Source organism: Belonocnema kinseyi, chromosome 9 (genome assembly GCF_010883055.1).
Source record: "Belonocnema kinseyi isolate 2016_QV_RU_SX_M_011 chromosome 9, B_treatae_v1, whole genome shotgun sequence".
Classification (NCBI taxonomy): Eukaryota; Metazoa; Arthropoda; class Insecta; order Hymenoptera; family Cynipidae; genus Belonocnema; species Belonocnema kinseyi.
Genome location: NC_046665.1, coordinates 1,682,407 through 1,701,605, shown reverse-complemented (window position 1 = coordinate 1,701,605; position 19,199 = coordinate 1,682,407). Strand labels below are relative to the sequence as shown.

The 19,199-nt window shown below is 33.1% G+C and overlaps 1 protein-coding gene across 2 annotated transcripts in view; it reads left to right on the top strand.

Moving 5' to 3' along the window:
- Positions 1-19,199, top strand: part of LOC117179408 (ATP-binding cassette sub-family B member 7, mitochondrial) — a 332,187-nt gene that overhangs the window by 118,762 nt on the left and 194,226 nt on the right. For both annotated transcript variants that reach the window (XR_004467918.1, XM_033371167.1), the window contains exon 3: positions 11,918-12,098. Coding sequence is in view for 1 of the 2 variants with exons in the window: in XM_033371167.1 (XP_033227058.1) it covers positions 11,918-12,098 (181 nt within the window). In the remaining variant the exon portion in view is untranslated. The remainder of the gene's footprint in view (positions 1-11,917; positions 12,099-19,199) is intronic.

Here is a 19,199-nt window from a genome sequence, read left to right as displayed (position 1 = left end):
CCAAATATTAGCATCCGGAATTTCCCAAATTTTTCCCAAATTAGGGTAAGACTGAAACTATTCATCCTTTTGCAAAGTGCAAAATTATTAAGGGACAAGTTTCAGAAATGCGTTTGTCTTGGCAATAAACAAAATTTATGATATTTCCATACTGGAAAATTTTCCATAAAATTGTACATAAAATTGAACATAAAAATGAATACTAATTCTTTAATTGTCAACTTTATGAGTCAAACAACATATCGTTGGAATCATTATAATTCGTAGATTTCGAATATCATATTTGTGATTTACTAAGTGTGAAATTTAAAAAATTTTATATTCCATATTTTAGGCCTCATTAGGAACAAAGGCCCCCCGCTGACCAAGCTCAGTGGCAGCAGCTCGACGGTGTGAGGGGAAGCCGCGTAGTGGGGGACGGTACACAGGTAGCTGGGGCGGAATTCACCATCGCCCGGGGCGGAATTGACCATCGCCCTACTTCTATCTATTCCACCTTGCAAGTCTGTTTGACATTGAGGTAGATTTGATTTTCGCATAATTGATTGCCTTTGTACTGGTCTCGGTAATGAGTATTCGTCCCCTTGATCGCTACCCCTACTATTTATTGTATTGTATTTATTGTCATTCTATTCCGTGCACCTGCTAACGAGTGCCTTTGCTGATGAAAATCTAATTCTGTCTCTTCGAAATGAACAGTATTTTGCACATTTCTTGACTTATTACTTTGAGAAATTAAATTTTGACTTAAATTTAAAATTCGATCCATTTTATCGTTTAAATTTTTTATTTCTTCTGAAAGTTCTTTGATTTTGATTTTATCACTTTTTTTTCTTCAAAATTTATTAACTCTTGTGCCTCATTCCAAAATTCATTATTATTATCTAAAAAAGAATCAATTTCGAACGTTCTATTATTGATTCTCACATTTTCTTTCTCTTGTCTTTCTATTTCCATTCGTAATTTTTCGTGACCTACTCTTGCTTTCTCTGCTCTTTCTTTTTCTGTCCTATCTTTATCTTTTCTAAGAGTTTCTTCCCTTTTTAACCGACTCAATTCTAATCGTTCCCTGTCTCTTTTTAATATTTCGAGTTCTTATATCTTATTTTCAATTTCTCAATCTATTCTATACGTTTCTGTTTCAACATTTTCAAAACTTCTACTGCTCTCATTTTCTAGTCTCCAATTATCTAACGTGTCCTCAGTATTTGGGGATAATATTTCAATTTCATGTCTATGTGAGGTATGGTTTTGTCTTTTTGGGTTTGGGATACTTTCTGTCTGTCTTTGTGTTGTCGTTCTCGGGATTGCACCTTTCGCTTGATATGTATCTTTTTCCCCCAATTCTAACTCTCTATTTCGTACCGTTACAAATTCTAAGTTAAAATTTCTTGCTAATTCTTCTATTCTATTTTCTCCTTCGACCAGTTGAATAATAATAATAATTTCGTTTTCAAAGTTACCCGCATCTGCTTGTGCATTATTTTCTTCCAGTATAATTTCCGGAATTTCATTCGTTTCCCTATTTTCTCTTGTATTTTCGACCGGATTTGCCATTTTTGGAATAATTTTTATTCTACAGGACCTTAAATTCATTAGATTTTTTAATCCTTTATCTAACACCTTTCTTCTTTTGTACGGATTAGCTCAGGGGTTCTTTACGGCTGATTAAAAACCGGCACGTTCACTTAAGTGAGCGTCTCGGTTTTTACTACTTCGCGGTTGCGCTTGGCCTGACCGTGTTGCGGACGTATCCATTGGGGGCGGGAAGTGTTAGGGTTGTTTGTATGACGTCACTGTTTCCTAGTTCACGTGCCAATTTTCGTTACTGACGCCGCTTCTTTTTGTAACTTTCGTATTTATTGATCAATTTTCTTCTAGTTTTTTTGTTAACTTTCTTATCTTTTCTGTTCTATCTAGTTTCTTCCTACTAGTAAATTCTATTTTTCCGCAATTCATTTCCGTTTTTCCAACCGTATTTTATTTATTTTTGTTTACGATTTTTTTGTTTAAACCCTTCACGTATCAAATCCTGCTACAAGGAGTACAGATAAGGCGTTTTTTCTCAGGGTAATTTTTTTTAATTTTATTAAAGGTGGCAGAGCTTGCGAACACGCGAAGTATACCAACTATTTCAACGGACATCTATAACAGTCTACCCGCACTTTTTTCGACTAAATACATTTCTACCCGCACTTTTTCTAAAAGACAATAAAACACATGCAATAATCTATTATTTTAATTTTTAACTCTTTCACTCTCATCATTTTGACTTCTTTTCTCGACTTATAGGATTTTTGAAAGGAATTGTGGGTTTTTTTAAGGAGGGCGCCAAATTTGTGAGGGATCTCGCGAATTAAGGAAAGGTAAGGATTTGGAAGTCGAGAACTAGGTGAAGTCAATGAACAAACCATATAAACATAAACGGACTTTATTTAAACTCACTTACAGTAGGTGACTGGGAAATCACGATAGCCCGAACCGGGCGGCGAAGCCAAGGGCGAGCGAGCGTTGTTAATCGAACCCGGGCACCGAAGCCAAGGTTCCGGAGTCGTCGGGGATGTTCCTCGGAGATGATGCTTTGGCGACGAGGTTGATCGCTGGGGATCTTTCTGGGCGAATTGCGGGACGTTGTCGTTGATACCAAGGGGTTGGGAACATGTGAACCGAAGTGACCAAGGTAATGGACAGGGAGCACAAGACTCAAGACTGAAGACAGGTTGCCTTCGTGGCAAGTTTACGCTTATAAGGACTGGGGGTGTCGTTCCCCAATTCTAATCATGGGCCCGCAGGGCCGTGCGATAGCGAGGTGCTTGAATTTTTGTTACAATTGTTATACTTTTTTTCGAGTGAACTCGGTTTTTCATCATAGCTACGGACTGAGTAAAGTATACTGCGCTATCTTTGAGCGCTTTGCTTTCTAAACGAAGTTTGTACAAATAGAAACTTTTCGTGCAGAATTCATTTGAAAAAGTACAAAAGATTATTTCGTAAATCCGTCGTTTAATGTAGGCGATGAATTTAAACAAAGAAACCAAGGATTGCAGTGAATATTTATGACCAACAAATTTATTCGAGACCATTCCATTATGCAAGTATTCAAAATAATAATATGTTTTTCAAACGGAAAATATCATTGTCGTTTTAGCAATGAAAGTCTTAACATGGAACACGCATAGCGATAGTCTAGTTTTTGCTGCAGTGAAAATTTCAAACTTCAGGCATTTAAAGAAATGTTGCCTAGAAATCTTAAGAAAAACGTGCTCTCTGTATCTCAATTAGTAGGCATTTGACCGAATCTTTTTTAGTATTATTTTCACTAACACACTAGTAATTTTGACACTTTCTACTAGAGTAATAAGTAAGGGTTCTGTAACTAAAGGAATTAGAGAGATTAATCTACTAATTTTATTTGCATTCTGCTCTTACTAATTTCATTAAAATTATGCACTTACTAATTGAATGGTTCACTTCTGAAACATATAACCTCAGTGGTAGACTTTGTACGCATCATTTAGGTAAATGTCTACTCATTGACTGAAGTAAACGTTTTTCGCACGATTTTAATTAGTTGAAAACCTTCTATTCGAAGTCTCTCCATTCGCAACCCAAGGATGTGCCTGGTAGCCTGGTCACAGGCCCCGGCTATCAATTGAACATTAATATCACTCATTTTTAATAGATTACGTGTTATTACTGCATAAATATCTTTAAATTAACTATTTTTTTAAACCTCGTGTTTAAATAAAATAAAAATTAAAGCATTTTTCGTAAAATAGGTTAAAAATTGCAGCCATTATAAATTTCTAATAAAATAAATTTTCAATGTTACCCTTCCAATCTATCTTTCATGCAATTTATATTTTTATTGAAAAAAATGCGTGAAAAAAATTTTACAGTCAAATTTGGGAACAAAAAGTTAAGGGGGATATTGAATACACGTGCATTATCAAGTGTTAAGTTTATTTCGAATGTACTTTCGTATGAAGGCAGATGCTCCGAGCTTAAGGGGGACTTACACATTATCGGTTTCAAAAAAAAATTTTTTTTTGCATTTTTCTAATCTAAGATCTTAGAAACGAGCCTCTAAAAGTGTTTGGCAGAATTCTCTCTAGTTCAATAGTAATAGCTCGTCAAACATAACGGCGCAGGGCCTACAGCGCTACTGATGAATTTGCAGGTACCTTCTGGTTCTGTAAATGGTTTTCCGGCTGTATCGATATCTTTTGTGAATTTCTCGTGAATTTGATCATGAACTTTGTCATGAATTTCTCCTTAACCAGGAAGGTAAACTCAGCGGACCAGGAATTGCCGAATTTTTTCTTTTTAATTCACATAAAACGCTTATCGAGCTCCGGATCATTCATTTTTCACAAATTTCGTTTTGCTGATTTGTGTCAGCTTCAAATAGGACAGAAAATATGGTAAAAAACTGATATTTTTGGAAAAGTGTCCGCCATCTTGCAAAAAGTGAAAATTTCGAAAAAGTGCACTGTTTCACCCTGTACTTTTTACAGGGACGTTCTTAATTCCATCTCCAGTATTTTAAAGTCAACATTAATATGTGAAAAAATCATATGTCAAATTCAATGAAAGTAAATAATAATATTGCTGAACAACTTGAGCCTTTTCTTTCCAGCCTTCTGTTATTGTATAATTATGTTGACTTCCTAATTTACTAAAAAAAATCAACTTGTTTTTTTTTATATTTGTAAGGCATGTTATTAATGTTAATATTAATATATGGGCGAAAATAAAAAAGTTGTCAATATCATTTCTCTCGAATACTAAACGCGTGTGCTTCTGAAATAATTTCTTTAATTACGGGGCTTAGTAACTGTTAATAATATTCATTAATTCATTTTCCAATGACTTTCACTTTACTCTTCAAGTAGATATCCTGATCTATAGGGCGGCCTGTGATTGGTTAAGAGGCGTGGCCTAAAAGGAGTGGGACGCGGTATCTCCTGATTAGTTCAAGGGCGTGGTCTAATTATAAAATGGTGGTTGTCGTAATTGATCGAATGAATGATTTCGAGTTGGAAAAGGGGAGGGACCCCAAATGCTCCTATCGAATGAATGGTTCTCAGTTGGAACAGAGGAGAGGGCCCCACATTTATCCTTTCAGTTAAGAGTATAGGATGTAAGTTATCAAGCTGGAAAAGGGGTTAGTAAATATACACATTGTTTTGAATTATAATTCCACATCTGTTTTTATTTATTAATTTTGAATAAAATACAATTATTTAATTACCGGTAGCAAAAATAAGTTCAACCTCACCAACAATATATGACTTTTGAACTAAGCAGATTCCAACTTAATGATTTGACGGATTAATTACTCATTCGGTGCGTTTTTTTCCGAACCTAAAGTATTTACAATCATTTCGATTATAAATCTGTACATGCTTCTACATTTTTAACAATCTTTGAATTCTTTTGAACCGTTAATTGACACACGCAATATTTTTAATTCTTTGAAACTAGTATTCTGTAGAAATATTTCAGGAGTATATACATTTTTCTTTTTCACCTCAACCGCCCCTGCTGTGCGTCATTGTTGTTCTCGTTATTGTATTCCATGCTATCTTTCAAAAGCATTTCCTTGTTGCCGTGAGTGTTTGTAAAATATAATGTCTATTTGCTCAATTCAATCGTTTGGATGTATAAAGGGGAATTCCCGAAACGGGAATATGATTTTATTATATCCACATATCAAGAGAGTTTTCCCAAGTTGCAGAGTTGAAAGCGTTACCGTTGCCTGAATTGTTCATAATTTTAGTGACTGGTTGCAATTTTCCATGTAATTGTACCTCTAGTCCATTCAGAATTGTCTTGAAAAATGAATGATTAAGTCGATAAACAGTAGGTAGAGTCATTTGTTGCATGGTTCTCTTTGCAAAGTTGGTAGATACCATAGCCAAGCGTTTAAGAGCAGATTTAGTAAGTACTTGTTTAAGAGCTGATGACTTGGGTTTCGTTTTTTTTTTTCAGGAACAGTTTAATTGGTCTGTATGTAAAATTACATTTCGATAGTGGTGACATGCGTTAGTTTATGTATGTAAAATTTATGAGGAGTGGGAGAATGCTTTGTTTGGTGGGGGAAGAGCCATATGCTGTTTGTCGGAATAACGGTTATTCTACGCATGTAAGTACAACCAGTATCTTTTTAACGGTCAAACAAACGCTAGAAATATGCGTTTTCTAGAAATTACACAAAATAGCACGTGTTTCATATAAATCATATAAAAGAATTCTTATTTCCTGGAAATTACACAACGAAACACTTATTTCCTACAAATCGAACGAAAAAACCTCTAACGTCTTATAAAATATAGATAACCTTAGGCGACCGATGTTGTTTATTGTGTGTGCGTGGAGGGGGGGGGGGGTAGTTAGTGTAAACCGGTTTTTCAGGTGTAAAGGAATAAGTGGCTGTATTCACTAGTCATCTGCTAACTATAGAAACAGCCTCCTATCATTTGCAGGTTTATGTAGGGCGTTGACATCATGGCCGAAGCGCTGTCCCCTCTAAGAACCCTCTAAGAACCCTTTACCGAAAGAAAACGTTTCGTTTTCCACGTTTCACATGGACCACTATGGTGCAGTCGATAAAAAACTTTCCGCTAATCAGCACGTTTTTTTTTAGTAACCGACGGATCTACGAAATTTGTAAAACTTTATGATGTTAAGATCACGGACAATTGATTGCAACGGCCTCCCCTAAGGTGAATGGCCAAGTCAAAAGAGTCAACCGAGTTTTAGGCCCAATGCTTGCGAAATTGTCCGACCCTACGGGTAATAAACATTGGGATAAACCACTACTTAAGGTCGAGTTTCCGCTCAATAACACGATCAACAAATCGACAGGAGGACCCCCTAGTAAGCTTTTATTTTGTTTAAAACAACACGGTAAAAAAAAATTTACTTTCAGTATCCAAGGGCCCTTACGAGTTCATTAAAGTTCTGAGAAATGACAGGTACGTTGATTAAGATGTACAGAATTATCAATTAACGCAAAAACCCTACACTGGAACTTGGGAAGCTTGTAATATGAGGCCCTGGCATTCTGACGATTATGTTAAAGACATACTTAATAATTTTTCTGATGTAAACAGCGATATGCTTCTCTATAGTTTATGTAATCCACATCTTTATTGTTTACAAAGTTCGAGTCGAACGGCCGAACTGTAAGAAATTCAAATTTAAATCTCAATTATGAATATAGGAAGCGCTTGTGGGTACGGGCATCAGTTACCGTCCGACCATACCACTGTACACACGCAGAATGTAACTCTGTAAACTTAAAAATTTGTTTTGCTTTGATTAGTACTGCCGTTTGTAGCATGTCGAAAACTGTTTTATACCTTAAAACTGGTTTATATAAAGTAAAACCTTCTGAGCTGGTTTGTGCATTGTCAGCACCCTCTTCTCTTACGTGCGCACATGCGAATAGTTTTTTCTTCAAAGGGGAAGATAGGTATATTTACACCGTATATGTATATGAACCAACAGACAAAAAAATGATTTTAATTATTTTAATTTTTCCCTCGCACAAGAATTATGGTGGAGATTATTATTTACAGGCTCATTTATTGAATTTATAAATTACCTAATAAAATTTCTTCTTTTATGCTAGTGTTCAATTTCAAATATATTTTTTTAGAATTATTCTTAATTAGTGTTAAAGAATAAGTTAGACAAATAACAATGTTTTTCAACGCAGGAAAATAATGCTAGAAAGTATAGAACATTTTTTTGAACAACTTATATTCTCGGTAATTTAAAAGAAAAATGGCACTGGAAAATTAGTTTGAAAATTATTTTCAGTCGTGAATTCTGCCTACGCAGTGAAACACTCCTTTCCCAGGAACTAGATAACATTTAATGACAGATTTTATATAAAATGCACATCACTTATACAAAGATAAAAAGATACTGGCTTTATTTGCATGCGTGGCATAACGGTTATTCTGAGACACAATATATGGCTCTTCCCCACCAAGCAAAGAATTCCCCACCTCATCAATTTGACATAACTAAACCAACGCATGTGAACACGCTGAAGCAGTTCAGTTTTACATTTAAACGAGTCACTATGACGCAAGTTAACACTGACACTGAACAATTAAACTCTTCATCAAAAACTAAAAATAAAAAGGATCAAACCTAAGTCATCAGCTTTTAAACAAGTACTTACTAAAGCTGCTCTTAAACGCTTGGCTATGATGTCTATAAACTTAAAGAAAAGAACCATGCAACAAATGATTCTGCCTACTGTTTACAATTCATTTTCTAAGACGATTCTAATTGGACTGGGGTTCAATTACACAGAAAATTTCAACCAGTTTCTGAAATTATGAACAATTCAAGCAACGGTATTACCTTCCACCTTGATTTTTTACAACGCCCCACGGCAACAAGGAAATACTTTTGAGGGATTGCATGGAATAAAATATCGAGAATAACAATGACGCACAGGATGAGAGGTTGAGGCGAAAAAAGAAAAGGTGTAAATGTGTAATTAATCCGTCAAATAATTAGGTTGGAATTTGCATGCTTCAAAAGTATGGTACAAGCCAAAATTGAGAAATAATTTGCCGAATTATATTTTTAAATCATTTTCTGGAACTAACAACCGTCTTAATTTTATTATTTGTTGGCTAGGTTAAACTTTTTTTCTACCTATACTTAAATAAACCCATCCCCCTTTTGCAATTGAGAATCATCCATTCAATGGGAACATATGCAGCTCCTCCCCTTTTCCAACTAGAAACCATCCATTTGATCAATTATGAAATCCACCATTCTTTAATTGGGCCACGCCCCTTCACCCATCAGGAGATGCCATCTCCCTCTTCTATCCCCGCGCTTTGGAAATAGGCTGCGCCCCTAGCCCAATCAGGAGATAACATGCCCCTCTCCTACACTACCCCTCCTTTTAGGCCACGCCTCTCAATCAATCACAGTCCGCGCTATAGCGGACTGTGATCAACCGGTATCGCGAGCCTGACTAAAATGTTTTAATATATGGCGTTATATCTCTTCAAAGAAATCTGAAGACCTAGTTGTTAAATGCACATATTTTAAAGAATAATTGCAAAATTGGAAAATAAAATAAGACATTAAGGTACGAGGTTTAACATTTAATTTGAGCCATGCTATAAATTTCTAGAACGTCAGGTTCGCATGCTATGCTGTTTTAAAAAATACGTTCAAAAGGTTTAATTTTCTCAAAAATCTAATGTGATGGATCAAATCTTATACCAGATTCTAAATCAGATAGTTTAAAAACACATAGGTATGGTGTTCTGGTTCAATGGTCATTCCACTATTATTTTGTTGTGTGCATGTGTCATTCAAAATTATTATTGAAAATATCTTAAGGCTTGAAAATTTAATTACACTTAAAGTGTATTTCCTTGGCCTAAATAACCGATTTATAAGCCGGAAAAAGATCGAACAGCAATTCGATATAATTTTATATTACGGATGTATTAATAAAAGAAATTTATTTCGGAGGCGATTTTATGAATAAAATATGATTTAAAACATTTACTTCTTACCTGTAAAAGACTTTATTGATGGGATAACGCAGAAAATATTCTTTAAAATGACTGCTATTATTTCACTAACCTTCTCAGTGAGCAAGAAAATGAAGAATGTCCTAAAGACAACTTCGCCACATCCAAAAGACATCTTTTGAAACATGTCTCTTGGACATCCTAAGGATGTTCTTAAGACGTCCAATATCAGTACAAAAGATGTACCGAGTACGTCATATGTATTTTTCAATTAGAAAATGATTTTAATTCAATTTAAAGTTATAGTTGACCTTTATTATGATATTTGGCAACATAAAAATTCTTTCTGAACCTGCAGTCTGAATAATTAATCATAAAAATATTAAACTAATTGGTGTTTTATCAAACCCAATTTACATTATAAGCTTCCAATGTAAAAATAATGCGACGAAAATAAGAATCAATAATATAATTAAGACTTTGTGCTTGTTTAACGAAATAAATATGATATACAGACTAAGGGTGTGAAAAAAGTCACTTGAATAAGAATTTTAATGTAGTAATTATTTATTTCATTAATTATATTCCGAGAAATGATAACAATGAAATTATAATGTTCATATTTCAAACTTCGAGAAGGTGTAATTCTTATTTTAACTCTAGAAATATCGCAGGTGGTTTATATCAAAAGATTGTCAGTAAATACAAAAACTTATAATTATGATATGAGAGCTCACTTCTTCATCTCGTAAATTATTATTTTTCTACTTAATTTAATAAATAGGGTGAGTGATCCAGTGGCTGAACAGTCACCAATGAATAAACACTAATGCGAAAAATATATAAATATAACCTTTGAAAGTTAATTTCTTTATGAATTTCTATATATTTGAAATCTTGAAGCAATTTTAAAGAGTTTAATATACAATTCATTGCAGTAAATTCTTGTAAATGATTTAAAAAATTTCTTGAATGTGAAGCATCATCGATTATGGTGAGTGATGGTGAGAAAGTCATCGACCACTATGACGTACGTGTCTAAGCAACTCCTTGTTTACACTGCTTTTACAAAAAAATTCTTTACCTTTTCTGCACCAAAGTTGTGCTGTTATAGTTGTAAGATATTATTATTCAATTTCCCACAGGGTTTTTTCACAAAAAATACGTTTTTTTTATTAATAAATGAGTGTTCACCTACTGGACCTTTAAATTGCCCGTGTTCCAGTGAACGAACGCTGTGTTCATTTATTGAAGGAAAACTGTCACCCCGCAGGTCCAGTGAATGAACAGCAGGTTACGGAGACCTGGCTGTTGTTTCGTTACATATAAATAAGTTTGTTTCAATTAATGTGACTATAAATATCGAAGCTATAAATATAAACTATAAATAGTTATAGTTTAAATGTATATTTTTTTGGTTAGAACATCAAAAAAGTACACACGAACTAAATTTAAGGTAAGGCAACTTTGAGGTTAGAAATTTAATGCTTTTTTGCATTTAGAAAACGTTTTTTAACTATAAAAAACATTAATTCGTGCTAGGTACTACTGCATACTAGAAAATATACATTTATAAATGTTTACAGAATTTCCATTTTTACAACACTATGATTTATAATTGTATTTGCTAATTTAACCTAAAGCAACATAGTAAGGTGCTGTATTACAAATGTTATGTGTACTAGAAATCGCAGTTTTCTATAGTAGTCACTAGATAAGAGTTATCTATTTTTAAACGAAGAGTTTTATTTTTTGTAAGTTTAAAAAAACTGATAGAAATGTTTTTAAAATAAATATTGCATTAAAAAATTAGGAAAAGTTAACCTAGTTCTGTGTTCAACTTTTGTATTCTCTCCTTTCTTTATATCTAAATGTCTTGTGGTTTTTACTGAAATAATATATTTAATAAATTTCGCAACGCTTTCTAATATTTTACATTATTTAATTGCTCATTTTGTAATTTACCCATGTAATTTTATACCTAAATCCTAATTCTAATTTGTAGTGATTAGAGTATACATTCACTGGTACTCTACTGTGCATTCATTGGCTCACAGTGTTCATTCACTGGTGTTTTCGTTAATTTTGCACTATTTAATTATTTGTTATAAAGCTTTTTGGTACAAACAAAATTTGTTTATCGGATTATGAAATTTGAACTCTTAAGAATCTATTTTCAAAAGTTTTGTAAGAATAATCAATTATTATAACGTGAAATGGACTAGTTGTAATAAGTGATTTCCTTAAGTGTTCATTCATTGGGTCACTCACCCTATAATTAGAAAAAAATGTTTTGTTTAGCATGTAATAATTTCAATTTTCTTATTTTCAACCATATGTCCTTAATTATGATGACCGGCAACCAATGACAGTTTTTTCATTTTGTTGTGCAGGATGATGAGGAAATAAAGAAGAGGGTTAAAATGGCTATTGTTTTATTAATTGGAGCAAAAGTTTTGAATGTATCTGTGCCTTTTCTTTTCAAATACGGTGTAGATACATTCAGTACAGCAGGAAGCTTAGGGACTTCTCCAGAGACAGTAGCAACTATAGCGACATCAATTCTTATTGGATGTAAGATTTTTAAATTATTTTTAATTATAAGCAGGAAATATTGGATTTTTTACACATTTTTTAAACAGTGTTAAAGGATCTGATTTTTTAATTAATTTAAGAATTTAGTGTGAGAGTACGAAATATTAATTTATTATGTGGGGAACCTAAGTGACAATTTTCCCTTGTATGAAGTTGAAATACTCGCGATTGCCTCGGCGTCTTTTTGACTTTAGCTCAAAATCTAATTTTACATGAGTGAAAACTGTCGCTCAGGGGCCATCTGCCATAAAATATTTTCATCGCAACGCAATCATAAGTGCGATTTTAGTATCTCTTATCCTTCTCCGAACGACTGTCGTCAACTATTGAACTGTTATGTGTTATGCAAACAGAGCCATAGTGCGGCGATAATGTGAATTGCTTAGCGTCCAAACAAGTATGCTACAGATATTCAATATCCAATCCGATCACATTACTTTATTAATTCATAAACATTGGACCCTAAGTAAATCCTTTAAAGCTCTAAGCCTATAAATACTATGTCAAGGCTTGTTTTGAGGAATTAAAGTCGCGCTTATCATAGAGATGTGATAAAAAAAAAATGTTGTAATGTATACGCTAAAGTTTCATTTTCGACCGTGTGTAAAAACTTTGTATTTAGTACGGTAAGTCGAAAAAAGTTGGAAATTAACAACAATATTATGCCTCAAAGTAGTGCATAAAATTCTCATTATGTGCGCTAAATTCGTAATCGATCAGTTTATAACTTGAAAGCGCGCGCGATCAAAAAGGTTTAAAAAATATGTGATGAGAAAAGTTTTAAAATTTCTCAACACTATTTTGTAGGAGATAATCTAGTTTTAATGTAGCCCTGTATCATCAGCATTTAATTTTTGGGTCCATATAAATGTCAAATAATTCGTTTTAAACTAGAGGGGTTTCCCCAGAAGATGGAAATGAATACAAGAAGAATTTAAAATGTCTAAGGAAACAAAATTGGAAAATTTCATTATATTGCTTCTTTTTTTGATTCCTGAGACATTTTGAATTTGTCCCCACTTCATTCTGATTCAAGTACATATTACATTTTCAGAATAGGGTTATGCTTTAATATAATTATTTTATTTCATGTACTACTTTTAGGCATGAAATTTTCTTGATTTTCAATATTTTTTGCATACTTACAATAATGTATAGGGTGCGAAAAGTGACCAGTTCTTGAGCAGTGCAGAAAAAAAACTTTATTGCACCGTTGCGCATTCGATTTTAGACCCAGTATTGCTTTTCTGCAAGAGTATGTGCTATGACCTCCATATCTTGGGAAATTTTCAAGATTTGCATAATTTTTTTGTCTCCTATGTGCGCGGTGCAAATCCTTACACGATCGGGCGCGACACATCTATGAGATTAAAAACTAGATTTCTGCTCAGGCTTGTGGGAAAGCTCATTAAATAAATTGTTCATTCAAATATTGTTACATTTGATACTCAAGAACAAAATTGTAACAACATTTCACATTTTCTACAGTAGTTTTTCCTAAAATAGTAGGAAACTGTGTATAATATTCTCAGACAATTGTTAGCAGCTTATCACGTAACTAATGCAGTTCAGTAACATCGCAATTTTTCCAGCCATATAATAATCACAGTGTGATGATAAAAAATAAGAACTTAAAAAGATTAGTTAATGAAAATTATCATCATGTAGGTAACATAAAATTTCAATAAGTAGGTACCTAGGTACCTAGGTGCTTCATCTCATAGATTAGGCGCGCTCGCCCGAAGTTTCATATCACTGTGGAAGATTCAACACCTAACACCTATGTCACACTGCTTTCCCCGATGAAACATTATATTTGTTAATTAATTAGCACAAAATTGTTTATAGTTAGTTTATTTTCGAGTATTTAAAGTTACGATGAATAGCTGTGAAGGATGATACAAAGTGTATTATTTTAGAAAAATTGTTGGTACAATGAACCTCAAAGTAGACACACATACCAGTACGAAAATAATATTTTGACTTATTTGTCTACTTCCTCCCAAGTCTCACCTAACACCTACTAACTGGAAAAAAGTAATGGCTAACTACTCGTATGTACAGTTTAGCTTTTTTTGTTTTTTAATAAAGGGTTTAAAAAGTAAAAAATAGCCATTTTTGGTCATTTTGAATAAATGTAGGGACACAGCTTTTTTCATGCGTGCGCATCACCCGCACATTATTTGAACCTTTTCCTTTGTTTCAAGAAGACCCATAGGTCATTTCGATAGTTTTTTCCATCGATTACGAATCTGGTAACGAAAATTTGCCATAGCGTTATGTGTACAAGAAATGCGATGTGATGCCCTTAACTATCGTGAGCGACTACACTGGAGTTGCGCACTATTAAAGTAAAAAAAAAATAATTGATAGTAACTGTGAACATAATTATCAATCCGGCTGCGATGAAGCACTAAATAGACAAAAAATTAGCAATGTAGCAAAAAGAAAAGCAGCAGAGAATTTCTCTAAAAGGACATTTGAACTGGTACATAAATAATTAAAAGATGATTCTGTACCAAATTTGACTACTCACGATATTACTTGCATACGCAAAAACAACAGCTAAGCTCGAAAATCGTTGGTAATACCATTGCCAAAAGATGTGCTTGCAATTGTGTTGTCGGCGGAATGTTTTATAGTTGTCCCGATCAGTTCACTCAAATTTTTCAATTTTCGGGATGCATTACTATTTATGTATAACTTTGGCTACAGTCTTACGTCTGAACAAAAGAATAATAATTTATTTAGACTTTGAAATTAGTATACATACGGCTATACGTTCAGTTTTTAATAATTCCATTAATATCAATGGTTGTAGATTTTATTTAGGTTATTGATGTTAATTTCTTGCAGTATTTCTGAGGAAGTAGTTTATACACCACATAATGTCTTTTATGGCATGGAGCTTGAATCTGTAATTTTTTTTACATATTGCTAATTTTAATCTCATTATGCTTGCTGGAAACTTTAACACTAACTTGAACCTCACTTCCAATTAAATTCCAATTAACTTTTCTGGAAAGCACAAAAAGTCCGTCGATTGGGAACGTTCCAAACGAAACTTAACATTATTGTTATTATTATCAATAAATAATGCGTAAACCATAAGAGATCGGTCAAAATCGATGTCAGTTTATAATATGTATGTCATATTTTAGTGTAGTATATGTGGTACTATCAGAGCACCCAGTCTCTGCATTCAACAAATTTTCTCCGCTACACGTACCCAAAAAATTTTAAATAGTTTCCCTCTGGATCACATCTGAAATTGAAAATGTGATAAGGAGCCCTGCTATCAAGTGCCGACTTGAATAAAGAACAAAAAACAATATAGCAGTAGCTCCATTTCGTAAACTCAGGAAAGACAACAAAGTAAATCCCTTTTTTTGTTTTGAGAAAAATGATATTTAAATGTGGCGTAAGGCTCATGGAGTTTAACGCGTACTTTCCATAAGAAAGAAATGGGTTTTTTGTAAATTTTATCAAAAATCATAAACATTAAATATCACCCTTATAAGTATATTCCATAGGGTCCCATTACATGGGGTTTGCGAGTTTTTGGCTCTAATTATGATTTTTTTGCAGTTCTTTCATGAAAATTGTTACTAATGCATACAATACTACTTTATATTGATAATTAGATATGTACATAATTTGTTTAAACAATTTGTCATTGTTGTTAGCCATTTTTCTTTAGAATAGAGAGATAAAGTCGAGATTTAAAAAAATTAATTTTTTGTCCAAATTCTAACTAGAGTGAGATAATAGTTCATTACTGTTAACAAAAATAATTGCTTAAAGAATTTATTATTATTGTAAATTATATTCTCTTCGTGTAATGCTAGAAATTACGATTTTTCGTAAAAATTTTAGAGTAAGTTATTTAGTGGAAGTTAAGATTTAATTAAATTTTGCAAAAATAATTGCTTAAACAAATTATTATTGTTAATGGCTGTATTCTTCTATATTAATCAAATTTATCAAAAATAATTTTCAAATGATTTTTTTTTGTAATTATCTTCATCTATATTACTGCCTAGTGACTTTTTTCTGAATTTTTTCTTTTTGTCCTTTTTTCATTTAGTGAAGTAATAATTAATGAAAGTTTAAAAAAATAGTTGTTTGAACAATTCATTATTGTTTATAACTATAATCTGTTAAATAATTGCTAAAAAGTTATTTATGTTTAATTTTGCTTTTCCTTTTTAGTTTTATGATTATTATTAGTAGTTTTAAATATATTTCAAAAAGATATACTTATATTTGTTAATACAAGGAAACCCTTCAATGGCCCTCCCTTCTATAACCCTTCCGAGAATTGACGCTGCGCCGCAGGTAGGTGTAACAGGAGCTGCGCGGGGTCTGTGGTTTTCATTCAGGCGAGCACTCTGGCGTGAACAAACAAAAGCCGAGCGGGATATAATGAGTATGTTCCCACCCACCGTCAGCCCTAAAATCGGTACTATAAAAGAGTTTCAATGTAATTCTATAAATAGGCTCAATAATATATCATTTATTTCTCAGACCAATTTTTTAGACCATTCTATAATTGTTTCGTTACGATTATAGCAGAATTCATTTCGAACATGCGTATAAACAACTTGAAGTACAAACGATACACGTTTGCTACATAATAGTAATGTCTCATTGTGACATATCTGTTACTAATGTGCATTATGTACAGCTCACAAAACCGCACAGTAACGCCGTTAAATTCCGCTTACGTAACTCTGTAACAAAATTGTTATGATCTATGCATTTAACTAAGTTACGAAAAACACACACGATTATTACATAACAGCTATATCACTTTGTTACATAGCCGTTACTAATTTACATTATATACAACTTGCAGAACTACAACATAACGCCGTTACAGTACACTTACGTATAACTGTAACCAAATTGTTGAAGTTCTTCTGTGTAATCAAGTTACAGAAAAACTGTTTCATTCTTCTTCTATAATACTTACATCTCACTGCTACAGTATTGTTACAACTTTTTTTTATGGAAATGGTACATCTTCTTTCGGAGAAAAAGTTACTCAACATTGTTACAGAACGTGGTTACTGGGTTACCATCGAATTTACAAGTGTTTCAGATTATCCGAAGCTTGGTCCCAATCGTTTTTTAAAATGATCTTCAAAAAAGGGCAAGCAACTTATCAATCTAACTACCTCCACATTGCGTTAGTCAGCTGTATCACTAAAGTCTTTACGCAGATTCTCTCTTAAGAGGCTAACCAGTTGGGGTGCTGAAATACATCTTTTACCGGAGTGGCAGACAGCTTTTAGGCAGGGTAGAGGCTGCATCTATTATGTCTTTACGCTTACTTCATCAATTCAAAACCGTCTAAGTCTGAACAGACAGGCTTTTTGTACTATTGTCGATTTTAAGGCAACGTTTCCATCACTAAATCACTAAATCCTCTAGAATAAAATATTGTCGAAGAGATGTGGATCGAAGTTTATTAAAATATGAATAGATTCTTTTTCCAGAACTAATCTATCAGATTAATTGCTGACGTAGAAGAATTTTCGAAAGCTTAAGGTATGATAGGTGTATCAACAAACCATCTAATATAGACAAAAAAAGTGATCTTTAGAAAGGAAGGTCACGGGCACAATAAAAAGTATTCACATTTCATGTATTTTGATTCTAGGATAGAAATTGTTCAAAGTTGTACCTAAATTGGAACACCGTTTTCACAATCGGCGATTTTTGTTGATGCAAAGGATGTTGCAGTTTGTAAATTTAAGATTGCTATACATTCTATAATATTCGCCTCATTATTCGACTCTTTTAAAGCCTGGTATCTACTGTTTTGACATATGGTGCACATGTTTGGAGTTTGAAATACTTTATTTGTTTGAGATAATACAAACGAGCTATTTTAAGAGAATCCTTCATGCTCCCAAGAATACGTCAGGCTATGCAATTAGACTTGAGATAGGTGCTTAACATCTCTGTGTTAATGTTTTCGGATTAATTCTAAACTGGATAGAAAAAAATCCTAATGATGGCTGATGATAGCTAGCCTAAGATATGCTATTTAAGATCGCGAAAACTAGATAGATTCAGAAGATGCTAAACAAAATGGGTCAAATATAATTGGGCTCGTCAGGTTAAATGTATCTTTCAGGGGATTGGAGACAGAGACCAGTGGGACTCTCTTACTCTTGCCTCTTTACAAAATCATAAATTATCTTCAATAATAGCTTATGATAACAAACTTCACCTCGAGATTTGCAAAATGCACACTCGTGCTCTGAACTCCTACTCTACACTTTATGTATTAGAATAATAGCACAACTTAGTTTAATTAACATATTGCAGCCCAGAATTATATTCAAGGCAAGAGCTCATACAAGGAGACTTTTTTACCTGAAGAGATAGGCCAAAATCCTTCCGGATCCCCATTATTTGGCTAATTTTATATAGAAAAATGCAAGAAAGATTTTATTTTTCTCAAAAAATTTTTGATTTGAAAAAAGCACACGCTGGTACCACCCGGGTACACGAGTAACCACATACAAAAATATTAGGATTCATGCGATAAAAACTAAAAATAGGTATAAGATAGGAAAGAATAAGTACTTATGAATGAATAACAATAAATATAATTAATTTTCTATTCTTTATTGAGGAAATTGTATGAAAATGATAATATTTATTTATTACTTTTGTGCCAAAGTGTTTATAAATAAAATCATAAAATTGTTTATGTATGTATTTAATCTCTTCCTTTTACGGGTTTGAGGGCCACCGCTCCCTGTACATATATTTAAAATTCCATGCTTAGTCTAAATTAACTACTACTTATATTCTACTCTTTCGCATTACGTAGGATAAACAATAGTAACAGTAGTGATATTAATTCCTAAAATGAGCGAGCTTCCAGGACTTCCGTTTCCTCTTAACATAAAAAAAATGCATTTTCCACGATATTGAAAACAATTTTCGTTTTTTACTGTTCCTTTTCAGAATCACCCGTTTGGCTCTGCCCTACTCCCTTGCTTTCCCTTACTTCATCCAATTTCTTCATCCACATCACTCCCTGTCCACTACCATCCAAGA